Source organism: Varanus komodoensis, unplaced genomic scaffold (genome assembly GCF_004798865.1).
Source record: "Varanus komodoensis strain SLA01 unplaced genomic scaffold, ASM479886v1 scaffold20_1, whole genome shotgun sequence".
Classification (NCBI taxonomy): domain Eukaryota; kingdom Metazoa; phylum Chordata; class Lepidosauria; order Squamata; family Varanidae; genus Varanus; species Varanus komodoensis.
The window spans coordinates 16,991,771-17,019,658 of record NW_025335587.1 but is presented as its reverse complement, the minus strand read 5'-3'; the positions used below and the strand labels follow the sequence as shown (position 1 = coordinate 17,019,658).

General features: G+C 45.6%; 1 protein-coding gene across 3 annotated transcripts in view; it reads right to left on the bottom strand.

The window, feature by feature from the left end:
• Positions 1-7,199: 7,199 nt before the first annotated feature.
• HNF1B (HNF1 homeobox B) overlaps positions 7,200-27,888 on the bottom strand; it is a 58,078-nt gene continuing 37,389 nt past the window's right edge. For 2 of the 3 annotated variants that reach the window (XM_044430193.1, XM_044430195.1), the window contains exons 5-9: positions 21,202-21,371; positions 15,407-15,539; positions 14,578-14,769; positions 12,125-12,243; positions 7,200-7,973 (exon numbers count right to left, since the gene is read on the bottom strand). In XM_044430193.1, the coding sequence (XP_044286128.1) occupies positions 7,953-7,973; positions 12,125-12,243; positions 14,578-14,769; positions 15,407-15,539; positions 21,202-21,371 (635 nt within the window). In that variant the 3' untranslated portion in view covers positions 7,200-7,952. Of the gene's footprint in view, positions 7,974-12,124; positions 12,244-14,561; positions 14,770-15,406; positions 15,540-21,201; positions 21,372-27,888 lie in introns of all 3 variants that reach the window. The other variant, XM_044430194.1, reaches the window with a different exon arrangement.

Here is a 27,888-nt window from a genome sequence, read left to right as displayed (position 1 = left end):
TTTTCCTGCCTCCCCAGACTTTGACGTTCTGCTGAGCATTTTTTAATTGACTTCCTGCTTCTCAGGGATAAACCGCACACAATGTTAAATGTGCAATGCATTTGCGTTTCTCACATTATGCTCTACTTTAGTGCAAGCATGCTGGACTTACGCTCTGGACTGGGGCCTCTGGAGGAGCGTCTCTTGGCCCTTCCCACAAAGGCTAAAAGAGGAGGAATACTTCCTTGGTTCTGACCAAGATATTTTTCTTTCTTTAGCTCCTACATGAGAAGGCAAATTCAGGAAAAAAAATTGGCCGGCTGGAAAGATATATATCCCCTCCACTCCCCCCATAACTGTGCATGATGGCCCCAATCCGTATGGGAAGGTTGCACACTTACACTAGCATAAAAGGAAGGCTCACCACCAGGGTTATGCACTGCACATAGCTTGGGCCACAGGACTGTTACAGGACAGCTTCTGAATTTGGTATTTCTATCCATGCTCTTCTTTCAGTTCCGTGCGTACCTGCACATGGAGACTGGAGCCTAGAAATCAAGGTGCTAGAGGGTCGTGACCTGGACTTGTGAATTGCCAGCAGGATACAGCACCTCCCCAGCCCAAAAGCAGAAAGGGGCAATCAAAAGCCCTAATGCCTGTGGTGCCACGGGAGTCCTAACCTCGCCATGACCCAGCGGCATCTCACCGGTGCTTGTGCAGAGCAAACACACGGACTGTTGGCAAAGAGGATTTGCTTGTCTGAGCAGGTGTGGGCCGGGCCTCACTTTCTTCTGGGGGGGTGAACGAGAGGTCATCTCCTCGTCCCACCCGCTTTGTGATGCCTGCCGCAGCCATCCACCTAGCCCCGGCCTCGCCGGAGAGCCACCCACCTGCTCCCTCCCTGATAAGCATCTTTCTAACCACACCTGACGGATGGGAGGACGTCACGCTGCCGTTTCAAAACACAACTGCGGACACTTCCTGTTCAGGCCTTTCCCAACTTGGGAAGGAAGGGAATCGCATCCCAACACCTCTGAAGGGGACCCCACTGGGGAAGGCTGTGACAATCAGGGACAAAGAAGAACACCAGCCCAATAAATTCTTAGTTAGTTAGCCAGTTATTTAGTCCTGCCAGAGCAGCGGCTCAGTTGTGTTCCATTATTTATTTGCTGAGTTACGCAGAGCATTTTGACCCTGCTCAAAACGGGCTCCTGGAGAGGCATGCAAAGGTTAACGAAGCAACACGGGCTGTCACTGCTGGGGAAGTCCACTGGCTTGTGGGCAAGGACAAACGCTGACTCAAGCAGCTGCAGGCATTGGAAAGGGACCCACCAAAGCAAGACGGCCACCGCCCCCTCGAAAGCCAGGCTTGCATGTCCACAACCTTTCCATCGTCTTTCCCTCCAAGGAGCCAGAGATGTTAGCTATAATAATAATATTTGCTGTGTCTTTGCCCCATCCTTCAAAGAAGGCTCTCGGAGCAGCTTGCACCAACTAATATGAAGACACTCTCTGCCCTTGGGCTTAGAATTTAAAAGATGAAGCACAAGAAAAAGCTATTGGGAAAGAGCAGGCAAACCAAAAAGTGGCGGCACTTAAGAGACCCGTTCATTTCAAAATGTTCGTAGATGTTCTTCCTGGGAGCAAACTGCAAATTCTCTCCCAAAGTGGGGCCAGGATGTTTCCACTTTGCCTGATGTTTATTTTGGGAAGTCGGGGGCAATAGAGGAGGCTCACTAGGGCTGGAGCCCGGAAACTTTCATTTGCAGCCCTGCATCTCTGGGCAGCCCTTTTCTACACCACCTTGCTGTCCATGGGCAGTTGCCTTGTGAACCTCCCTGCCCCTGGTCCCCCAGATGAGCTGGCTCTTTGCCCACCTGGGCTTCACCTCCAGCCCTGCTCCAAATTCTGCCTGAGATTCCTCCCCCCGCCCCGAAATTAAATGCCGTCTTCTCCCCTGTTCATACAACCCTTTTTACAAATAGGGTGCCTTTAGGAGGCAGGATCCTTAAAAAACATACTTGCAAAGACTGCGGAGCATTTGTAAATCTGCAGGGGGGAAATGGTGCGCTTCCCTATGGGCCTGAGCCCTGGATTGTTTTGCCCCCTAGTATAGCTCCTGGCAGGCAGCCTCCAAGTGGTCCTTGATTCGTTGGCTGATGGATGAAGCCAGACTCTAGTCCCGGGGAACTGTCAGTTGGAGCTGAATATTCTTTGATGATGGGGAGGAAAGGAGCCAGCTCCCTGCAGCGGCTCCCTCTCTGAAGTACGGGCCTAGCTTGGTCAGTTTACTTTTAATGTAATTTAATTTTACACAATCATTTATCGTTAGAGTAGAAGGTTGGGTAATCCTTCTAAATGTTAACGACGGGTTTTTGTTTGGCTGGCTCTCCCAAGCGACACTGTTGCAAGCATCAGCAAGACTATCCTGCTTTGGCGGGAGAAATTGTTGTTCAGAGGAAATGCCCTTGTAAAACGTGGAAAAAAAAAACAAAAACAAAACAAAAACCATAATAGAATCATGATGCCTTGTAAAAGCTCTGCTGATCATGAAATGGCCTTTTTCATGGAACCTGCATTAACAGGAGCCATTCGGTGTAGTGTTCAACTTGGGCTATCCTCAGAAGCCAGAAATGGCTAGCAATTGGAATAATGGGAATGGTGGTCTGGAAATAACTTGGCCTGTGTGCCGGCCTCGGGCTGCAACCTGGTATCCCACAACCCCAGCAGGACCCACTGAGGACACTGCTGTCATTAAGAAAACCATCACGACCCTAGGGTGACCTCATGCCTTCCTTTACAGGGTCATCCTCTATTGCAGGGGTCTCAAACTCGCGGCCCACGGGCCAATGGCCGGGACGGACGGGGCATGGGGGAGGGGCCCTGCAGCCTTCAAAGCGCCAGCAGCGCCCGGGCCGGCCATGGGATGAGCGGCCCACCACCACTGTGGTGGTGGAATACTTGATGCGGCCCAGCCTCACCCAGACTCTACTTCCAGCGGCCCCCAGGGAAGTTGAGTTTGAGACCCCTGCTCTATTGGGAGGCATCCCCAATTTAATGGCTTCCCAGTTCACGGCCAGCTGACCGAGCAGAAACACGGGTCATCAGGCCATAATCATCACTACTACAATGACGGGCATGGTATTTCTATTCAAATTATAATTATTTCTAAATTTGCATCTATACATGTAAATTAGAACAGATGGTCGATTCCAAGCTGCACCCTCTTTTAACGGTGGTGCTTTCCCCATTTTTGCAGAGCTCATTTAGCCGCACCCTTCTTCCCTGATCCTGTGTTTTTCTACATGAGACCTCACAAGTGGACTCAGCTTCAATTTGAGAGCCACCATGACCATCATAAGCCCTGCTATGGAAGCCCCACAAACCCTCAGGAGGCCCAGACTGTCAGGAGGCCCAGCAAAAGGACATGAGCTCTGGAGTTGGCCCTGAAATAATGTGAGTGTATTATGGCCATAAATGCATTTAGAATCATGGCACTGCAGTGGCTTTTGAGAGCATCCGCTCTAGCCCCATGCTCAAGGCAGGCTGTGCCCTACAAGATGCAGTGCCAGTACGACATCCTGGGTATCAGGCCATCCTGTCTTGGCCTAAATGCATCCCCCTGCCCCCCACGAAAAGGAGAACCCACCACCTTTGGAGGCAACCTGTTCTACTGCTACGCAGCTTTCACTGCTCAGTTTTCTTTGAATGTTAGGCCAAATTCTGATCCCCAGCAATTGCCAGTGTTAGTTCTAGCCCTGCGCTTGGGAGACACAGAGAGCAAGTCTGCTCCATCTTCTGGCTGACACGCTTTGATACTGAGGACCAACCCAACATCTCCCCTTGCTTCGTTCCTCCAGGGCTGACAGTCCTGGGCTCTTTCAGCTATTCCTCATGTAACTTGGTCTCCAGACCCCTGGCCATCTCGGTTGCCTTTCTCCAGGTTTGCTCCAACATGTCAAGGTTCTTCTTAAAAAGGAGTACCCAGAATGGGGCCCAAGCACTCCAAATTCAGCCTGACTGGTGTGGAATTGTCTCCTAAGACGTCTAAGCCCTTTTCACAGGCAGCACTGCCAATCTCAGTCTCCCTTTCAGCACTTCAGATTCTTTTGGGACCAATATGTGTTTTTTTTTCTTCTTTGTCCAGTTCCTTATTACATCCAGTCTGTCTTGAGTGTGGGAAACAGAGGCATGTAAAGTTCATTATGGGTACCACATATTTAGGATACTTCTGGGTCACACTTAAATCCTAGATGCTACTTCCACAGAAATCAGTGGGGCTTATTTTGGAGAAAGGAAGGCATGGGATTAGATTTGCAAGGGAGTTAGAATTTGGTTAAGTATTGGCCCTGCCCTAGATCAAAAAGTAGATCAATACAGATTTCTCATCCCACTCGGGTTAACAAAAGGGCCAAATTCAGTCCTATGGAGTCCTAATCTAATCCTACGGGAGCCCCCAGATAGATAGAGAGATAGAGATAGAGATAGAGATAGAGATAGAGATAGAGATAGAGATAGAGAGATAGAGAGATAGAGAGATAGATAGGCTTCCTTTCTCCCAGCATCTTAGACTGCTTAACTCCACCCTCAGAATGGGTAAACCACAATGCATAGTCTGTAGGGCTCAAAATAAAAGCAACTATGGAGAAGAAGCCCCCACTGACATGGGAGTCACCAGCCTCTCCTGGTGCTTTCCCAGAGGTGCCTTATTCCTCCCCTGCCATGTTTAGCTATCCTTTCTCTGTATCTGCTGTGTGTCAAAAAGGCTGCAAAAAAAAATGGTGATCAAAAGGAGCAGAGGAGCAGCTGGGCAGGACGTTCAATGAATAGTTCTCTCAATATTTGGTACCTTTTAAACCTGGGCAGTTTATCAGGTCCAAGGGTCAAATTCTATTCTGGAGAAGCTCGGGCTGAGGGGAATGTGACCCAGTGTTGGGTAGGTCCAAAAACACAATGGCCAGGGCCAAAAATCCCAATGTATTTTAGTGTTCACTCCCAATAAGCCTTGGGAGCGACATCTGGACTTTTTCAAGCCCAGAGAGGAGGGTCTGCAAAAAGCTAAGAAATGAGTGAATGGGTGGTGACTGGGGAAAAGAGAAGGAACCCAGGAGGGCCCAAAGCCACAGGAGGCCCTCACGTTTTGTACCCCTAATGGGTTGCTGGTACAAATTAGGCTGGAAGTGGGAGGACGTCGGCTGATATCAGAGAAGCAGTAATGGGGGATGGGCATATAGCTAAGAACAAAATGCGAGGAAGATTGCACATCGTAAACTCCTGTTATCAGCTGAAACTTGCAACTAATTAGGAAGCTCTATAGTAAAAATGGGCAGATTTCAGGGTCGCGGGATCTACAGACACACACTGGAATCCCACACAGAGCCAAGTGCAAAATCCGTACCCTTAAGAGTTCAAGAACAGGTGGCTTCTGAGCATATCCCGAACTTGCTTTCACCACCAGAACTCAACAAAACACACAGACAGTCCTTCCACACACGATCACCCGCCCAGGCTGTCTTCAGATCAAAGTCTTATTTAGCAGGGAAGGGTCGTTTTGTTGTTTCCTTTTGTTAATGGACTGGGGGAGTGAGAAACCTTTTGCCAACCTCTTCTAAAGCACCCACAGATTTCCCCAGGGATCCCATGCTCTATGAATGCAGAGAGGTGCATCACATGACTCGCATTTGTGTTCAAGTGACAGGAGATTTCATTAAACACCCCTCAGGGCCACCTTGCATCGTTAAGAGTGACTGCTGGGACCGTGTCGGGACCAGGAGCTCCTTGGTGAAGCAGAGGATGGGCTGAGGTGCTCAAGGACAGAGAGAGATCTGAATTCTGTACTCACTTATTTCACTGGGCTGCCAATGTTTTTGTTTTCAAACCACGCTGTGCTACTCTCCTCTGACACTAGCTTTATCTGCGGATAAGAACAAGGGATCATCTTTCCCACCTTGAAGAAAAGGCTGCACTGCCTAATTGTTATAAACTGAGCACCAGACAAAAGAAGAGCAGGCCAGACAACTTGCTTCTGGTCAGCTGGTAACTACATATCTATGCTACCGATTTAGACTGGTTTATATAATTTAACAGCCAGAGTCCCCCATTAAGTGACCTCCACCCAAGAATTCTGAACACCGTACTTTGGTGAGGGCACTGAGGCTCAAATGGTGCATTACAGGAAATGCATGCTATCCACCCAAACAAGGCAGTGTGGTGCAGTGGTTAGAGTGCCTGAGTCAGGTTCTCATTTGCCTTCCTGAGCTCTGAAGTTTTCTGGGTGAGCTGGACCAGTTACTGACCTGGTTTGCACATAACAAGCCCAAGTTTAGGTTGAGTATGGATTGTTGGATCATGGGCTGCCATCGAATCATGGGTTCTGTTACACATGCAAACTCTGAACTATGGTTTAAAGTATGCATTGTCAACCACGAGCAACCCAGGATTCTTCCTTGATGGTTCATGGTTAGCAGCCACAGTGCAAGGAGACGCTGAGGATGGAGACGTGCCTTACATGATGATGTTCCGTTCCTTAAGAAACGTTTCGGTAGTCTCTGGATGCCAGGACTGGCTTGGATATTGGCCTAGGCTGCACTGGTCATCTGGAGCTAAGCAGCTGCTCCTCTGTCTCAGCGTCCTGGCTGCTGCTCAGGGCAGGGACTGAGAGACCCCGTCACAGAACTGAAGAGACAGAGCAAGTGCTTGGCCTACAGTGGCAAAAAAGCTCAAAATTTAGGCAAGCCACCTTGCCCAAGCAGTCAGATTACGGGGAGGGGGAAGGCTTTGGGGAGAGCTCTTGTGACTGCATGCAGAAGCCTACTGCTGGGGTGGCGTGATCCAGCTAAAGCTAGGGGAGATGCGGGGGGGGGGGTCACTGGCTCCTGCCCCTCAGGGCTCTCCCCTTGCCTGCAGGGAGCCAGTCAGCATCTCCTCCTCCGCACTCCAGTCTGCACCACAGTGAGAGGCAAAGAAGGGGCAAGATTCGGCAGTTATTCCGTGGAGTGCTGTGGACACACAAACATGCCTGCTCCTGGGGCCAGCTCAACCCATCACTGTGGAAAGGCACGCATGCCTTCCGTCCCCTTTGGATAAAGCACTTCATATAGAATGCTGGCAAATTAGCATCCTTGGCCAGGATTTTTTTCCTCCTGTGTTCATCAAAAACCACCACCGAGGAACATTGCAAACTAGCTCTTGTCCTTACAAAACAAACAAACAGAGAGAGAGAGAGAGAAATAATAGTTCTTGTGATGCTTATGTACATGTGTAGAACATTGCACTTAATTTCGTATACATCCATTGGACATTATCTTTCTTTAATATAAATCTCTGTCAAGAGGACACGGGGATGGGAAAGAGGGAAGCCAAAAAACGGAGTTCCTCTTATGTACAGTTCCATTGGCTCAGTTCGACAGCACAGGCGGCTCTTCCTTTGCAACCTGAAGTAACAGCCCCATCTCTCCTTCCAGTCCACTCTGGCAGAGGAATGTAACGTTATAAATATGATTGATCTTCAGCTTCGCACTCTCTCCAAGCTCCTTCTCAGTTCAGTATCTATTTTTGTTCTTGTGTCTCTTGCAAGAAAGAAATGCCCTTGGGAAGGAAAATACTTTCAAAATCCTCAAGACAATAAGTCTTGGAAAATACTGTGGGAAAAGTCCCATCTTTGGGGATTGGGCCCACAGGGAAGCCATTTTTGCTTCTATTAGGGCAGGCCATCCAAAGGTGTCACTCTGAAAATTCCGGCCCTCTCTCCAGGCTGAACCGGCTGTCTTTGGGATGATGCTGGACGAGTGGTCCAGGTGTCTCTAGGGCTACTCCCCAGATCCCAAGGTTCCATCGCTGGCAAGACAGTAAATCCTGGAAAATGCTATGGGGAAAGTCCCATCTTTGGGGATTGAGCTCACACGAGACAGGTCACTGGCAGGATGATGTGAAAAGAAACCATTTCCGGTTGCTAGATGCAAAGGACATGAACATCACCAAGCTTGTAGTGGACACTAGAAAAAGAGAGATGCAGAGGTTAGAGGTCATACAGCAAGTATCCTGGAGAAAAGGAGCACTGTCAGGGGGGCAAAAGCAGCAGTATTTTCTGACGTTCTGGGAAACGGGAATTCACGCAGAAACTTCCATGGCATTTTCCAAATGGCTTCAGCTGATGAGGCTGAGATGAGTTACTAGTTTCCAAATCTTTATATGAAAGTCTGAAACATTGCCCTTCATGAGCAGTCCTAATAAACAGAAGCGCACATGGCCTTAGTTGAAAGCTTACACTGGTTTGTACCGAGGCTGCTTGGGCAGCTGTGTTTTGAATTTTCAAATAAGGAACTGGGATCTCGTAGCAACCAATGTATGACTTGTCTTAAGAAGAAGCAACTGGGAAGGCTGCTGGCCGCTTCACACTCCACTGGTCCATAAAGACACCACGACGCAGACATATTTGAAAAGCATAAACACATTTCAAGTATCTGATTTTTGCTGTGATAGTTATGGTATCCCTGCCCAATTCCCAATAGCCACCCATGGTTCATCTTTCAGTGCAAAGAAGGAGCGCGTCTCTCTCTCACATACGCCCACACAGACACACTCACTCAGAGAAGTTTTTTTGAAAAGGGGTGGATTGAGGAGCTGGGCTGGGGAGGAGAAAATGGCAAAGGTCCCTGGTGTGCACTTCCGTTTGTGTTACCTAGGAACCAAGGTCATATTGCTGGGATGGGTAGTGGGGATAAAGTTCGTGACATGAGCATGAAGAAGTTTTATCTATAAAACAAAAAGACACCGTGTGTGTGTGTGTGTGTGTGTGTCCGTCCCCTTGTCCCGGCACCAAGATCACAAGACCCAGACACCTGAAAATTAGTATATCTAATAAGGAGGCCCTGGAGAGCTGGGGAGTGAACTCACTGGGGAGTTCATGTGTGCTTTATTTTGTTCTTAAAGCACAATTCAATGTGTCCAATCTGTTGAAGTCTGTAATAATATCTTCAGTCACTAGAGGGAGACTCTTCTAACCAGCACATAACATCTGCATCTAGAGGGGATTAGTAGGCTGAGAAACTGTTGCATGGCTTCTTCCTCCCCTTGGCTTGGGGCAGGCCTCCTCCGGTAACTGGGGTGGACCAATCTTTCTCTTGAAGCGCTATAGGGTGTACTGCTGCAGGCGGTGACCCCCAGACAGGGTGAGCAGAACAGTTCCAACTCAGCAGTGTAAATTTGTTTGAAGGCGTTGCTGTATCCACCTAAGAGCTATTCTAGCCCGCTTGAAATCAGGTCCAAACACTCGTTTTCCGCACCAGAGCAGCTGTATTACTTGAACTCGTTCCTAGGAATATATGGAAAATAGCTGACTGCTGGTGGTTATCCCAAACAGCTTTCTTTCAAGGTAGGCTGAGTTTTCTTCACTGCCACTCGAGCCCTCGCTACACTTCCCGGGGAGGCTGAGCAAGCAGCATCTTGCTGCATTTTGATTAAGGGAGTGCTTCCGGATCTAGGCGGGCTTGTTTCAACAAGCAAGTCTCAAAGTCAACCGGAGGGCAAGATGCAATAATCAATCAAGGGCAAAGTTAGGGTTGAGCAGGTAGGAGATGAATCGATAGAGCCTCTTGAAGGAAATGGTCTTCCCCAGGAACACGGACGCGCCTGGTTGCTTGACTGATGGAGATTGGGAAGCAAGCGGTTTCCCCAGCTCATTACAAAGGGTGGGAACCCAACAGGAGTGACAGGCCTCGGAAACAACACTTTTGCCTTCAAACATAGCAAGAACAATGTTTCTCTCAACGGCCCACTCGCTCAAGTTTAATACTCTGTGGAGACCACATTCCGAGATAACTCAGTGACACGTGGCATGAAAAACCAAGCAGAATACAAAACATTCCAAAAGAAACTCTCCAGATCAAGTGCACGGGCCACCAAATGGCAAATTAAGTTCAAAATAAGTGTGTGCGTAGCAAATATTCAGCTTGGGGCCCAAACCCAGCCCTTAAGTCACCTCAAATAAAGTACTTCCTCTGCCTCAGTTCCTCATCTGTACAACGGACACAAGAATGGCTTTTTCTACTGAGAAGAGGAAAAATGCAGGGCGAAATATCTTGTGTCCTGATGCAAGTCCCGGGGCAGGAGAAGAGGCAGTGCTTTATAGTGGGGTAAAGGCAAGGAAGGCGATGTTACATGCACAAGCCTCACCCTTTGATGTCATCCCAAACTTAGCCACAGAGTCCTAGTCACAAAGAGGGGGAAGCCAAGGATACACGCTGTCCCCATAATTCCAGCCAAACAGGTTCCCAAATGACTTCTAGGCTCATCTCCATCCAGAGGCTACTTTAAAAAGGCTGCATCTCCCATGGCTGTTAAATTGATGAAGAGCGACAATCATAAAGTTGCCACCAAAACATCACCTCCTGTGAAATACTGAGTGGATTCAGAGGTTCTGCCTCAGACAGCCCCTTTCAAAGAGGACCCAAATGCATTGTCACAAAATGTGTTTTGGAATATATCTGACTTTAGGCATCTGTAGGAGGTTGTCACTGGACAACCGGTGAAGTCTGGCAATCATTCATTTTTGTCTCAAGTGAAAATAATTTGGTGAAGCCCAAGGGAAGACAGAAATCAGAGCTTTGATAAAGAGCGAATTGTCCCAAGGGGGTTTCAGACATATCACAATGGATGTTAGTGGATACTATCACTTAGCTTGCTATCACTTGCTGATGTTACTTCAGCCTAATACAACCTGGTGCTTTCTGGAGGTACTACGGGAGTATAATTCCCAGAATCCCCCAGCCAGTTAGTCTATTATAACTAGCAGCACTCAGCAGGATCGGGATCAGGTGGCAGGAATCTGATAAATCCAACACTCATTCAATCTCAGCTGGAAGTTCCGCATTGGCTCTGCAAACCTAAGGGCATATTCCAGGAAATGTTGGGCTTGTTTGGGAATCTCGTTGCAAGCATTCTTGAACCCAGCCTCTTATTAATTTTTTGGCACACCAAGAGAGGTGTGTGTGTTTGTGTGTTTTAAAGTGCAATGGCTTATCTGCTGAGAAGTTCAAGGCTCTCTCTCTCTTACCTATCTACTAATCGATAAAGGGTACATATTTCCCACACTCTGCAAAACTGCTTCTGAAACAGGAGGGTGTGCGCACACACACAGACACACAGAGAGGAAGGAAAGAGGCCCTTTGGTCTGCTATGAAGTAATGTTTCATCGCAGAAAGCAGCACGACAGGTTCAGAACAAAAAAATGGACCATCTTTTTATTTTCTGCAGCAATCTAACTCTCAACTTCTGTAAAGTGGAGAGATTTTAATTCACAGGTTGACCTCACCTAATTTGTTCGGCTTTCTCCTCCCCAACTGCAGGAAAATATATAGCAATATGTTTGAGATAACTTGCTCCCCTGCATGCCTCCGCCCCCGCCCCCTGTACCCATCCACCCCAAGATCTACTGTTCCTGGGCAGTCTTTAGCTCAGTATATCAGTCCTTCTCCCCCTCAGTGGAAGGCTTAGCATGAGGATTGCCCCACTGGCTCTGCTCCATCTCCACCAACTTCTGCCCTTGAGGTTCTGCCCTGACCCACAAAGCATCACCCACTGGCACTGCCAAGCGATACCTCATCTTTTCAGGCACTACCCCTTAGCTCCCAGACTCCACCACCGCCTACATTTCAGGCAACCCTAGAGGGACACCAGTAGGACTCCACAAGCTGAGAAGCATCTCTGTGTGTGAGCTGGCAGAACTCCAGTTGTGTCCAAATCCATGGCTTCCTTTGGTGCACGTGTGGTCAGCCCATAGTCCATGGGCTTTGTGTGGCCCTCAGACACTCTCTGTGCAGCGTACAGGACCCCGGAGGTCCCACCTGCCATTCCCCAAGACGTAGCTGATCAGCTTCCCTCCCTGCACCCCAGCAATTCTGTGCAAGATTCCCCATCTCCCCATGATCCCAATTAAGACCACTGTTTCCCGATTGGATCCGAATTGCTGGGAGTGGCTTTATCTTCAACCCACCCCCTGCAGCAGTCCTAACCTGAGCTGGGGAGGCCGTGTCCTGGCCCCACCCACTTTTGCAGCCTCCCCCAAGGTTTCTGCCAAGTCCAGTGCCGCCTCCCCCCACTGCCAAAAGGCCTCCCGGTCTTTAAACAGCACTCGAGCCATATTTACCTGTTTACTGGAAGACATATTGGTTAACGAACTGATGCTGCTGGTATCCGTGACTACCATGGCCGAAGGAAACCGGGACGTGTGGGAATACTGAGGGGGCTCCTGCTTGTGCACGTACACTGTGGGGAAAAACAAGACCAGCCATTCTGTAGTGCAAGGACGAAAGGAAGACTGGCGTTCATTTTAGAGAGCCATACGCCACCCCAGTGCAGGAAGCCTCTCCCCCTGTGGTTCAGAGGCAGAGAATCCTTCTGGGTAAAAAGAACAACTTGCTTGAACTTCTTGATATGTAATTAGAATGATGGTCATCTTGTTTGAATTGCCTATGGTATTGTTGAAACTTTTTTTAAAAACCCTTGAGAATAAGCACATGCAGCCCCGGTTTGGACTGGGATCAATGAAGACTTTTTCGTCTTTCAATTTCTGCATGAAGGGTGGTGAGGAGTTAATCCTTTCCTCTTGTCGCATGATACTCCTAATCCAAACTGAGGCTGAGGACACTTATTCTCAAGTAGGGAAGAGGAGGAGGAAGCGACAAAACAGAAGCAGAGGCAGAAGCGGGAGATAATAGGCTCGGTGATAGCTTATACAATTAATATAAAATGACGCTTCACCCTAAAACAGAAAGCATCCATTTTTATTAAAATATGCTGGAAAGCACACAGGCAATGTCAGATACGGTCAAGGATGACGTAACTGCTACATTGCATCAGCTCCTGCATGCGCAGTTCTGTTTGCTCCGTTTGTCCCTGTCTCCCTCGATAGATTTTAGCCAGCAGCTTTTAGTGACCATTTTCTTTGGCTTCCCCTATAGTTCTTCCTCTATATTATCTCTCTCTATATATATACACACATATACACACACACAATACTCTATACCTCTATACTCCTATATATATATATTATACTCCTCTCCCTCTATTTATTTCCCTTACTTAAAATTTAAATAGTAAGGAACTTGTCCTTATTTGGTTATATGTAAAGTGCCATGCATAGTTATGAAGTTATATTAGAAACAATAATATCTGGGCTGCATAACTTTCAGGAAGCAATTATATACAATTGTAAAAGCAGAAAGATTTATGCAATGTTAGATAAATCAGAGAGCCATGGCTTAACTTGAGTACCATACCTATGTTGTAGAATTCAGTTTTGCTTTAAAATTTGGGCTATCTTGTAAGCAGTTTTGAGGGGACAGTCTTTCTTTAAAACAGAACACCTGGAGTCCTAATCCAGCTCACAGGGGTTTGCTAGACCCCAACCCTTCTCTGAATCCACCTCCTTTTCCCCAACCACTGATTGTTTGGCAGTCCCAGATTTTGTGCAGATATTTCCCCATTCTGAAAGGCTCAATTGCATTCACAGTGCTGTAGGCTGCCATTTGTATCTATGCTTGGCTGTAAAATGAAAAGAAACATAGAAATAGAGCGAGTCAGAAGGGGCCTCCCGGGCCATCTAGTCTGACCCCCGGCTCCAGCTGGCTCTGCTCACAACATGCCCACCACGTGCATGTCCAGCCTATCTTTGAACACCCTCACCGATGGGGTCTCAACGACCTTCTGCGGAAGCCCAAAAGAAGGCCACTGCAGCCTAGTTTTCAATTCAGATATGAAGCTTGCTGGGTGATGTTAGGTTAGTAACTGATTCTCAGCCTAGCCTACTTCACAGAGTTGTTAGGAGGATAAAAGGGAGAGGAGGAGGAGTAAGTATGTCTCTGAAAAGCAGTCAGGGGCTCCAATCCAGATCAGTATCCAAGCAAAAGAAGTAGGAGAGAAGCCAGCTTCTTGGATTGAAACAAGCTGCTGCCATACCCAACTGCAAGGAATGCTTGCATGGACCTGCCTTGAAGTACATCAGAGTGTGCCCTAGATTTTTTTTTTTTAAACTTGAACCCAGAACTCCCAGGATCCCTCCCCATTGCTCATGCTGGGTTAGGATCAACAGGAGTTGTAGGTCAGAACATCTGGAGGGCCACCAAGTTTAGTAAGAAACCGTGGTTTCCTGTTCCATCAGAAGCAGGTCGATCAATCAAGAGTCCGAATATCAGAAAACTCTTGCGCTAAAGCAAGACTGTTCCATGGAAACCTCAACTAAGAGGTTTTTTTATTTAAGCGGCATTTTAATTGTTAATATCATTGAATTTTATCTGGCCAGGGCAGCTTATTTTATATTGGTATTTTTGCATTTTTAGCTTAATGTTCGTATTTTCTAATTTATTGTGATACTTATTTTTTTTAACTTAACGTTGTAAGCCGCCCCGAGGCTTCGGCGAATGGGGCGGCATAAAAATGTTTTAATAAATAAATAAATAAAATAAATAAGAAGTGCCAACATTTGGCTGTTTTTCTGCTACAACCCCGCCACCACCTCCCCTCCCAGCAAGACCCGCAGAGACAAAGCCTGCTTCTTAAGCCCCGCTTTCCCCCGTAGCAAATACCTGACAAGATCCTTACTGTGTGAGTTCTGCAGCTGGGTCACCGTGGCCATGAACGGCTGCTGCGCCATGGGGTTGGACGACTGCTGCATGATCGGCTGCTGGTGAGGGCTGTGCAGCTGCTGGGAGAACTGGACCGGCTGTAGCGCCGCCAGGCTGCTGGCCACGCTGTTGATGACGGGGACGCTCTGAGCTTGGGAACTGTTTAAGCCTGGGAGAGAGCAAAGTGGGGGAAAATCAGGGTCCTTTGAGGGTATCGGGCGCGAGGCTCAAGGGGCAACGGTGGATTCTGCTAGGAAGCAGTACAAGTAGACCTTAACCTGTTTGTTTGTATTGGAATCACACTGCATTTCAACGCCTGCTATTTCTAAACAGACATTTAATGTTTCTTGAAAGTTTGCAACGATCAGATTGCGTTTTTGAATCTGATTTTCCGCAGCAGAGAGAGGCGAAGAGGAGAGGGGGAGCAGGGCCATTCCAGCAGTCCTGCTGGATATTTTCATTGTTAATATTTTCATCATCCCATCACATTCCTCTTTCCTTGTGTCATATAACCTGTTCATGCAGGCAGGTTGTCTTCTCCTCATGATTGCACACAAGCTGCTCTGGGAGCTTTTTGGGCTGAGGAATGGGAGAAACTTATTTTCAATATAATACATAAATTATCTGTTTTTATTGGGCTTGCCCTGCACACCTCTCTCCGATGAAACACAGACAGACTTGATGAAATCCATGCATCCCTGCTTCCTGTACTCAGCAAACACCGTATTCAAACCGATGGTGCTATATTTTTAAAAAAAGCACAATAAGGACGATCAAAACAAGCAGCACAGTCGAAAGACACTTACTCTGTGTGATGGCCATGACTCCCGATAATGGTGTCATGATGAGATTCTGAGACTGTTGTGGATTGTGATGGGAAAAGCTGTGGATATTGGTGAGCGTGCTTACTGGGGGAAGACCACCTCCAGAAACCGCAATCTGTTGAGGAAAGAAAGAATGGAAAGAACTGAGGCATAGACAGGCAATGTGAAAATGCTTCGATGCCCCATATTGAGGTTGAAAAGCAAGAATATAAAGACAAAATCCTGTGCTTTAGCCAAGAGAAAAATCCTACATCTTCCAGCATGCCTCAGCCAGAATTGCACTTCAAATTTTGCAAAACTAACAATTGCACTAATAGAAGTTTTAGAAAGGTCACTTGTCCTATCAAAAGCCTTCAGACTTCCTGGATGTGTTCTGCCTGAGTTGGGCCTTCAAAATTTACCTCAGCTTTGGCTATAGGGGAAAACCAGGTGCGTTTTAGAGATACATGGATCCCCCTACCAACCTTGAGTGGTTGGGCTAATCTTATCTCAAAATCCCTTTCAGCTTCTCTCAAAATTCCTACGAATGTTTCACTTGAGAAAATAAAGGCCATCCAAATATTTGCCTCACATTTCACTTCATGGGGGGTGGAGGGGGAATCCCTTTGGCAGCATTATTTCTACAGGCCTGTGTGACCCTGGCTGAGGTAGTTAGAAAACAACTCTGTGGGTGGAAAGCCAGGCTCTGTCAGGAGAGAAGTATGCATCCCCAGCCAAGAGAGAGGGAGGCTATAAAAATCACCCAGTGTGACATGAATCAGTCAAGCTGGGCCAAGAAAAATAACCCCACCAGAGGAATTTCTAGAATATTCTCATACTTCTACCATTCAGAGCTGGCAGGACCCAAACAAAGACGGGGAATGGGCAGAATTGGAGCAGGGTCTGGAAAACCTGTAGGGAAAGGCCTGGAGTGAGGGGATGGGGATAAGCATCTCAAATTAAAATGGGAATATTTGCAGTCAACAACTTGGCCAAATAACGGGGGGCTTACTGAGAGCACATCAAGTACGCCCCTTTGGCCACACTCTGAGGAAAAATCGATGGTCGTGAGCAGGCTGTCAGGGGAAGTTCGTCCCCCATTAGTAAACTTTGCATGCCTGGCCTGAGCGAGAAGCATCTTCACGCCCTTTCCCCACTGCTATTTTGATTGCCTACAATGTCTGACAACAAGGCAACGTTGCTGGGAGACACTGTGGGCGATTACAGGGGTGGCCCACTCTTGCTCAACAGCAGCTGGCTCCTCCATCGGGAAGTCTGTCCGCCTCCGCTTGCCACCGGAGGGGAAATCCGCAGGACAAGCCACACGCCAAGAGAGCAGCTCACGGAGGCGTGGAGGTCCCCACGCTGACTCAGGGGCCTCTGAGAGGGGCCCGAGCCAGGGGTCAGCCCTGCCTTCAAATGCTGGCACATCTGATAAGCTTCTAGGGGGCGCGCGGGGTGCCGATGTGTCCGCATCCACACAGCACAGACCCGTGTCTGGAGTGGGAGTGGGCAACCCGTGGCCCTCCAGAGGTTTTGGCGAGGCTGGCTAGGCCTGCCGTGAGCTGCAGGCTAAGACTTCTGGCAGGCCCCCTGTTGTAGAGGGCCTGGGTTGTTTCTAATTACTGTATCCAGTTCTGGTTTTAAAATAAAGAACCATAATTTGTTTCCCCATTAAGCCCCTAGACTGCGGACAGAACAAGCAGGCAGTCCAGTCACCTTTCCACAGCCTCCTGGCACTACGGTGGAATATTCTATATTTCCATTTTAATAATTATTTCCAAATTCATCTCACTATATTCATATTAGCATATATACTTTGTTCATCTAAGTCATCCTCCTTTGTCCTTTGTTGGTAATGTGCTTGATCTCTTGCTTTTTGGGGTGGGGGTTATACACACCATCCTAGTTCACCAAAGCACACAATGAACAGTACTGACCTAAAGAAAATATTATTTCTTTGAATATTAAATTAAATATTAATACTTACAGCCAATATGCTGACCATTGACTATAAGAAGAAGCCCAATTTTCTTCAAAACCTCACACCTTTGTATTCTTACCCCGAGGAAAGAGACATTCCTCTAGGCCAATTTGCCTCAGCCAGGCCACCATGTGAAACAAAAACAAGCTAATTACAAATGCTCACAGAACACACCAGCTTATCCGGGAAAAGTGATTAGGCCAGAGAAATATGAATTAATCAGAAAAAGGAACAGAGTCACCTGACTTGGGACGAATTTGACCCCAGGGGAAGAAACAAAACCTGCCAATGCAATCACCAAAAATTATATTATAAATTCAGAGTAAAGTAATAAAAAATGGACTGCATGCTCAGACTGACCGGAATACCACATCCCTGGAATTCAAACATTAGAAAAATTCCTAGGCAAATTCCAATGCAAATTCTGATGATGATGATTTTGACCTGCCCAGGACTGGGAGACAGATTTTAAAATGTATGATGTGTTTCGCTACTTTTACAATTTGTATTTTCTGATTTCAAACGGATTTAATCTTATGTGTATGCGTAGGATTGCAGTTTAAGGGCCAAAAGGTGCCTTTCAATGAACAGTGATAAGTTATCGTTTAGCTATAAGTCATAACAAATTCTGAAGGGACATTCAGAATTGAATGACAAATTTAGTTGTCAATTTCCTGGCCAGCAGCAAAATAAGGAAACATGTAAGGCTACTTAATTATGGTAACTTTAATTATCAGAAAACACACATGGTCACTAGATGTAGCAAAATTCTTCCAGAGACTAAACTCAGATAAATATTTTTCAAAGGGAGCCTTAGAAAGAGGACACTGGCTAGTATAATGGTCAATACTGTCACTAAAACACACAAGAAATCTGTTTCAATGGCTAATAGTGTCCTAAGAAAGGAGGAGGCATATTTAAGACGGTTGTAATGAACAGACTGCCAATTTTCAAAAGCCTCCCAAATAGAATCACCCATATTTTTTCCTAAGAAACTTCTGTCCCATTAACACTAGATGAATGGGGGATTCAACAGGGGTAGCTTTTCCTGCAACAATGGCAGAAGCTGCCCCTGTTGGATTTCTGCCTGCTGTGATAAGAAAATACATTTCTTTTCTTTTTTGCCCTTTCAATGATTTCTGGCAGTTGATTTTACTGATTAGAATTTATATGGTGCCTTGGATATTTTTAACAATATTGACTGGGATATAATTAAAAATAAAATTAACGAAATCCTGAGCATATCCATAGCTTTTCCATTTCAATCCAGCAGAGTAAGGGATCCAGAACCCTTTAAAAAAGCTGAAATTCTGCCTATCCATTCTTGGATGGGGAGGAAGGCTGAAAGCAGTGTGTATTTCATTTGCAGTGTGTATTTCATTTGCAGGGTATACTCATGCGCAGCCCTGGCTGTTGGATCAGGAAGGGGTGTTTACAACATCACTTTAATTTTCATTTGCTGGCCTTTATTCCCCCCCAAACAATTTCATTTCTTTTGTTAGTGAGCCCTTTGCAGAAAGAACAATTAACATTTTGGAAAACTGCTGTAAGCTGCTCGGGAGCTTAGAAAATACAGTGGGACATAAATCAAATAGACAAAGGAATGGCATGCGCAGCACCCCGATTCCTAACCAGCAAGGGAATGGTGCTAAAAATCTGCTGTAGGCATGTGAAAAGTCCTTTGCTGGGGTCAGGGAGAAAAAGTAGTTCAGCAGAGCTAAAATATTATTCATTCACATGGTAAGGGCCCTGGGAAGCAGGGAAATGGTGATAATGGAAGTTAGGTAGATAGAGCTGACTTGGGAGTCCCTTCACTGTACTGAAACTGAAGGTATAATTCTTCTCTAGAGCCCAAGTTTGAATGATTCTGAAAGTGTACCAAAATAAGGAAAAGTAAATCCCAATTACATTGTGCCTTTGCCATCTTATCTGAATGCAGTACTCTCATCTGGCAGGAAGTATACATAACACTTTTTTGAAAGACCTGAAAACAGAAGCACCCACTCTAGTCTCCAGAATATTTTTAAACATCTTTTTACAGCATGGATGAACAAATAAACTGATACATACAGGTACTACTTTGGAAAACCATCACCAAGAAAACAGTGAAGAATCCTCCAAAACAGCACAAGAAAAAGAAAGCTGAAAGCTGTCTGTCATTGGAGCTGTAAAATGAAATAATGCTGTGATTGCCCCCAAACCAATGGACCTGCTATGACATGGGATCTTTTATGCTATTTCTGTCTTGAGCTGAACTCATTCCACCGTGGTTAATTTGGAGTCGTTTCTTTCTCCATGTGCTGGAAGGCTGAGGCAGTCTGGATCCTTAATTCCTGCTAAATATTTTATTTGTTGGTTTGTTTGCTTGGTTGGTTGGTCGGTTGGTTGTTGATTGCCCCTCTACTGCTCAAGAGCCAAAGCTTACACATTATTTTCAGGTGTTCAGACCACAGAGTCTTCTTTCTCAGACTGAAGTCTGGCCTCCCTCTCAAAGACAGGGTAGTGCTATCCGCCTTCACAACATTCCCAGCCTCTGAAGCATGGACTCCCCCCACACACCCCAGTGGACTGGCATCTGTCCAATTCGTGTGCCAATGGCTCTGTTTATCAGCTCAGGTTGATATACCCGCTATGACACTACTGTATAGCGATAGCCTAGTTAAAATGGACCATGCTCTGGCCACTGCTGGTTTGGATCGCCACAACGCATTATCCAGCAATGCTGCCTTGGAAAACTTCAGCTGGTCCAAAATACAGTAGTGAGACTGTTAACGGGGACTGGTCGATATGGGATTACACCGTTGCTCCGTGATCTGAACTGGCTTCCACTCTGTTCCTGGGCCCAATTCAAAGAGCTGGGTTTAAATTTTCAATTCCTAAATGCCTAGAAAGCAGATTTCCTGATCTCCATCAGTACATTCCTTCCTCCACCTGATCATCATCTTCAGTGGCCCTTCTCTTACTGCTCCCACCAAATGCAATGAAGTGGATAGCTTTTTGGATGATGATGCTCCCTTTCTGCACTGTCCTCCTGAAACCTACATTGTGGTCTTTTGGGTACCAGACGGACACCTTTTCGATTCTGTGGTTTTGTTTTCCAATGCGTGTGGCATTTTTAGATCTTTCCTTGCTTCTTGTTTTTATTTTGATTTCATTTTGCTTTAAACATTTAAAGGCTTTGTATCAATGTTTTACTATGTTGCATTTTAGGGTTTCAATTCTGGTGAACCACCCAAAGAGTTTTGTGTATTAGGCAGTTTAGAAATGTAATAAATAAATAATTGATTGAATTGTTGGTAAAGCTATTATGCTAGTTTATGTAAGCCTGCATGGAGACCTTTATGGGAGCGAAAGGATCTTGGAAGCTTTGTTAAATGAAATCTAAACTATTTCAAGATCTCAGCACAGCCTGGGACAGATAAAATTGTGACGTGACATATATTTATCCATGGGAATGTCATCAGCAGCAAAGAACAAACAGCACTCCATCCCATCATTCCACTTTAGGAGGCCTCCAATCAATACAGAGACAATGTCTGTTTGTCACATTTATTGGCGTGTTTCAAAGTCTACGCCACTACTTGCTGCCAGGGAAAGGTAAGGTCAGAGCACCAGCTTTTACAGAGCGTACGTTTTTCTCTCTCTCCATCTCCACCAAGGCTTCATTGTTTAATATGTCTTGTGCAAAAAAAAGGGAGAGGAAGAGAGAGAGGGTTTTTTTTTTAAGCAAAAAAAGAAAGTTGTGTTTGTTTTGCCCGTGCTAGGCCTTTTTATCTTATCAGCACCTGAGCGACAATGCACCAGGTGTACTCACCATTTTACCATCCGGTGAGAGCAGGCTGTGGTTGTGGCTGGGGTCTAGACCTGCCGGAGAGACTTGCTGCAGGACAGCTTGGCTAGTATTCACCATGGAGCTGTTCCCGTGATGACTAATGGCGGAGGAGGAAGTGACTTCATTGCTTCCTGGTTGGCTGTAGCGGACTCCTGGGGAGAAATTATCATCATCAACAACAACAACAACAACAACGCCACCTTAAGTGCTGGTTTTCTGTATTTGCTATTCTGATTTATGTACTGCCTTCCAAAAGAAAACCAAAGCACTGGACACAAAACCCAATGGCACAAAATCAACCATAAATATGGCAAACCTGCAGCAGAGTGCAAATTAATCAGCTGTAAAACCTCAAAGCAGAGCTGGTCCATTCATGCTTACAGGGAAAGGCTCTGTCAAGAGATGGCTTTTAGGAAGAGGTCTGACGGTCAGAACTGTGGGGGCCTGTTGAGTATCAGTTGCTCCAGAACACAGAGGGTCCCACTACAAGCGCTCGTAAGGCAACACTCTGGAGCAGGAGCCATCTTCAGAAAATGTTGCTTCTCATGATCACAGAACGTCAGGCAGGGACAGAAGGAGAGAGCAACCCCTGAGTTAACCTGAACATGGGACATATGCTATGCACTTGTGACCATTCGTGAAAATCGGTAGGTCCTTTACACGACATTGTTCACCCTCCAAAGCCTCTTGCGTGTTTTGTAATCATTTTGCAGGTTTTCCAAAGAGCGAAGACAGTGAGGTATTAAATGCTAAAGGCGACAAAATGGAATATGTTCATGGAATTCAGTGCTTGTACTGTACCACAGCACGATCTTATGGCTGTATAAGTACAACAGGTAAGACAGGAATGGAAGCAAACAGGGAAACATCCACGTGTAAATGGAGCTGTCTTTCTCAGCAATGAAAAGGGTTCGAAAAGCATCCAGAGTCAAGCCTGGATATCATTAAGTAGAATGATTACAACAGGCCTGCTGGATTGGGCCAAAGGCACATCCTGTTTCCAGCAATGAGCACCAAGGTGGTTTTGCCAAGTCCATGAGAAAGAGAATTCTCTTTGGCCCTCAGAAGTCCTGAAGAAGATGCCTTTCTGCCTACCAGGAATGTCACTGTGCAAGCTATTTATTGCACCTTTATACGGATCATAAATAAACTGCAAATATAATTCCAGTACGGCATATTGGTTGGTGTGTGAAACTATGGCTGAGAAGCCCTAGATTCAAATCCTTATTCAACCACAAACATCCCAGGCTGTTCTTAGGCCAACCATTATGTGTTAGGCTAACCTTCCTCACAGGGTTGTTGTGAGGACAAAAGACAGGGTGGAGAACCATACAGACTGCCTGGAAGTTCTTGGAGGAGGGTCCTGTTTGCAACAGCTTTGTATGTACAAAATGGGAGCACGTGAAATGAATGATGCTTTCCTTTTCAATAAAAAAACAATGGATGAAGTCAGCATGACTCTGAGCATGCAAAGACTGTTTCTCTTGAATGTACAGAGCTATATAGTCCGTTCACAGTAGCTGAACTGTGAACCAAGAAATCTCTAGTGCAAATCTAATCTCTGCTTTGAGTGCACAAAGGGATCTTTCTCTCCCAGAGACAATACTGGCCTACCTGGCACGGCTGTTGTCATCTCTGTCCTACACAAAGGCATATTTGTGCTCCAGCACCTCTCTTTGAACTTTGCAGAACAAAGCCATGGGCTTCATGTTCAATACAGCCACATTTCTTTAAGGATGGACGAGGAAGCAGCTCCTTATAGTGGGTCAGAATGCAAACAGCACAACTTTCAAAGGACAAAGCTTTAACCCCCAGAATGCATCCGGACCCTGTTGCAAAAGGACCTTCAACCAGCTGAGCCATTTTTACATGTTTTGAGGATATGTAGTTTCTTGTGGTTTTCAAAATGGCACACGCCTGCACAATTAATGTCAATTAATGCCATTCATATTCATTTCATTTAAAAAAAATCCCACCCCATACAGTTGCAATGATTGGTTTGAGCTCAGGACTGCGACAAAACACATTTCCTTGTTCAGTTTTACCAGTGTTGAAAAGCATCTTCCATTTAGCTAAGTTTTTAGGGCTTCCTATGACTTCATGTGAAAAACAGGCACCAATTTCATCTCTCTGTTTCATTTTTATACAACCCAATAGTCAAAGGCCTGAGATTCAGCATCCCTCAGACAGGAGAAGTCACAGCACCAACTAAGACCGAAAAATATGACTATGTGCACAGTATTTCTCTAAAGAATTTTCTATTCCACTGTAGAACAACTATTTTCAGTCTGTAAAGTAAAACTAGAAAACTTTTGCTACAACGCCTATTTAAAAGAAGATGGCCAGGCAATAGCTAATGAAATCCCAAGATGGACTTGGGAAAATTTCCACTGGTCCATGGTAAGGGCATCCAGTGCCTTAAAGAGGTTTTTGGCTTATATGTTGAGCAAGTGCAGAATATATATATATTCTACAGAATATGTAGCTTTGCTTCATTTACAAGTGCCAGTGTACAATTCCTCTTCTTCCTGCCCCAGAGACTGGAGACAGAAGTATGGATCAAAGGCAGTAGGAATGAAAAGCAGCAGAGTTCCCGGAGTGGGCGGAGGCACTCGCTGTTCCCCATGAGTCCTAACCCTGACCTTGGGGTTCCCGTGGCATCCTCTAATCTCAGATCAGGGCAAACATTCTGCACCCCTTCTGTAATGCGTATCTACCACTTTTCCTCCCAAAGAAACGCTTTATTTATACATTTTGTACTGTTCAAATAAGATAACAACTAATATCCTCTAACCCTAATTCCAGGCCCACAAATTCAGACACTTCCTGTGCTAGCAATGCATTCGATGTATACCAGTAATGGCGAGAATAACAGGTGCTGAACTGTGCTAAACAGGTGTACTTTGAAGGTATGAAGAAATTCATTGTGCACTGGTTTAACTTGATTAAAAATAAATGTTCAGAAACTTCAGAGACAACTACAAGGCACGCTGGATGCCACACTGGAAAGCGCATCAAGCAGATCAGAAATAATTAACCAAAGCAAGCAGGTGGGAAACAAAATGCCTTTCATCAGTCCTGGGACTCCAAGATAATTTGTTATGAAGTGCCATGCATCGCAAACCAAAAGCGTTGTTCGAAAGCAAGCCGTGGAGAAGAGACTGTCTGGGTACCAGATAATGCTGAACTCCGTGAGCTAAGAGGCTGTAGGGTCGCTGCCGCTGTTCCTATGGGAAGGCCGTTCGCTCACAAGAGAAGCACGTGTATTGCTGCAGAAAGACCCAGATCCAGTCCCTGGAATCTTCAGGTGAAATTGAAAAAGACCTCCCAAAGCAGCATGTACTCAGTCAGACCACCCTGCCTTGTATTTTTCATACTCAGTTACCTCTGCTGGCTGCTTTTAGCTGGAGAAGCCAGGATTGTGGTCTTTCACACAGCTTCTCTGCTGTGGTCCTTAAGACACGCTCCCAAATGTAATTTCAACATGACTCAGCTTTGCAGTACTTAATGAATGTCCCTCATTAACCCAGAAGAGCTGTTTTCCCCCCCGTCAGGTGCTCTCTCTCTTCACTTTTCTGTCTGTCTGCATTCTCTCTCTCTGATATCCCTTTCTCTCTCTCCATCTGCCACCTCTTTTCTTTCCTCCTGATTCCCCTTCTCTGCCAATCTCTGCTCTTTTCTCCAGTCTCTCTTTGGCATCTCCTTCGCACTTTCTCTTTCTGACACCTGCTTTTCTCATATTGTTCTTTCTGATGCCCCCTTTTCCTCCCTGCTGCAGTGCAAAAAGCAAAACATGCTCACCAGAACTCTGAACCGATAATTTGCAGGAAGCCTTCGAAAACAATCATGCAGATGCATGAAATCGAGCCAAGGAGAGCTGCAAACTAAGCAGTTTGTGCTACTAGGCCCTAGCCAACTACTATAAGAAACAGGGAGATTGGATCGGATAGACCCTTGGTCCAGTGCACGATGGTTTTTCCTGTGAATGTACATAACCATCAGATATACAATCAACGGCTCACGCCCTGCAAACCCACAGCACTGAGTGCAACCTAGGGTAGATGCTTGTATTCTGTCTGAGGACTTCTTCCAAAGATGTCTTTGGTTCTCTCCCTTTTTACCCATCCCTGATAATGGAAGAATGCTTTTTGACAAATGGACATTTGCCAGCACAAGTGGACGTCCCGGACATGAACAGGGTAAATATTGCTCAACGTGAAGCTCTGTCACCCACATTCTTGGACTGTATTCCTAACCTCATGCAGAGGGTGCCCAGGCTTGGGGCAGATCAAAAAAATCTGAAACATTGTTTGAACAATGGGAGGTAGTATGAACAAAGGGAGTTGGGTCTTTGTGGGCTGGGGTTTATTTTTCTTTTAGGAAAAACATAAATAAAACCCATTCCTTCAATTTCCTCCTCCCCACACAATTCACATGGATTTTGCAGTAAGAATTTAGGCTAAGGAGTGTGAGCTGTATGATGGAGGAAATTAACTTAAGAGGAGAGAATCAGAGTTTATAGAACCATCCATAAATAAATCCTTTCTTCTCCAAGAAGCCTGAGGTGGTATATGAGATCCCACGCCTTCCCCCTCCTCTCCATTTTTTCCTTATAACAACCCTGTGAGGCTGAGAATCAGCAACTGGACCAAAGTTACTCAGCCAGCTTCATGGCTGAGCAGAGACTAGAATCCCAGACTCCTGAGTCTCAGCTCTAACTACTCTTTCAATGAATATTAATAATATAATTAATAACACATTTTAGAATTAAATAATGCCAAATGTTAGCTCTCTGGCTTTTCTTGTAAGATGTCATATAGTACAATTTTAGTCCCACTCAACTTAAAATTTCTAGCTATGGGCTTATTAGCCGACAAAGGTGCTTTTGGCGAAATGCACATCTGCTCTTCATGGATCCTGCTCCTTGATTACCTATGGTTTGTAATCCCTGTTGCATTTTATAACTTGGTGGGAATAAGAATTAAGGATTTTAGGCGATTTAGGATTTAAGTTGCATTTTCTTTTCTTTCTTTAGTTTTGCAGAATTATGATTGTTCTTATTTATTGCTTTAATTGTTCTTATTTATTGCTACTATTGTTGACTATAATTTTATTATTATTGCTATTTTTAATTATCGTAAGCCGTCCTGAAATGCTTTTTCAGGAAGGATGGGGTAAAAAAAGTTTTAAATAAATAAAAAGATAGATAGATAGATAGATAGATAGATAGATAGATAGATAGATAGAGGTTTTAGAATACAAATAGAATGCATCATGACCTTAGTTTTATGTAGGTTTCCCACCAAACAAATTCCAAGAAAGGCATCTATTTGGGGAGAAGTTAAGGTATCATTTCAGGTAATTATAATAATACTACAACTGGTAAAAAACAAACAAACAAAGAGCTGATGCAGCAAGTCGGAGAACGTAAAAGGTCCTCTCTCTGCAGAATGTCTTGGGATAATATCTAGCATAAAGGATATTGACTGTGGTTTATGGAAAACCTGGGCATGGCAGCCATTGAAAAGACCGGCCTATTGTCGGCTCTTTTCCCCGCCACAGCTTGAGACAGCCCCAGCGTGAAAAAAAATCTTCCTTCCTGGCATGTCGTCTCCCATCAACTCCCAGCGGTTTGGCCTACGGAAACCTGCTTATGAATGCCCTCTGGCCCATGTGACTGGCCCAAGCTATATGGAGACAGTTTTACTAGAGTTACAGGCGAAATATAAAGGTCTGTTTATGGGACCTGGACTATTGTTTCCAGCACCAGGCTGCAGAGCCCATGAAATGCCTTTATGAGCTTCTGCATGGGTTGGTGGCTGCATTTCTCGCTTTTGTTTTTGCTACCAGTTCCAAGTGGAGGCCAGAAAATGCCAGCAGCTGACCACACGGGCTCGTCTGACAACTTTCAGAGGCAGATCCTGCCTCCAGCTGGGCTTGAGGGAGACTAAATCATTACACAAGGAAGTGTTGTGCTGATGCTGGAGAGTCATGGCAGCCAAGTGTGAAGGCGGAAGCTTCAGCTGCGAATCTTGTGCCAGACGCAAAGGCCCTAGTGGAAGAATAGCCTGCTCTTGACGGCACCCCCAGCCCCAGAGCAAATCCGCCTCCAATCCCAGAGCAAACCCGCAGTTTAGGGAGAAGTATACAGACCTCACTTACAGGGTTATTATTATTATTATAGTATGGTATTATTAACTGGCATTATATGGTATTATTTCTATACTGCCCATAGCCAAAGCTCCCTAGGAGGCTTATGATAAAATGCAATAAAATACAATATGAAATATAAAACCGAAATTTAATAAAAATGCAATATCTATTTTAAAAAGTCTAATTTGAAACCATATTTAAAAAGCTATAGTAGCTTTACACAATTTAAATCACAAGACCTATCAAGTAGTTGACCTACTATTATTTATTTATTTATCAGACTTATATTCCATTATATTGGCCCACTACATTATAATGCAAATTAAATGTCCTGACATAGAGGACACTCTTAACCTGGTAACAAAATATAATATGGTTGGCACCAGGCGGACCTCAGTGGAGAGAATGTTCTGGAACGTAGGGGGCCACCACAAAGAAGGCCCTTCTACTTGTTGCCACCAACCAAGCCTCCCTCGGAGGTAGCAACTGGAGGCAGGCCTCGGATCTTGATCAGTG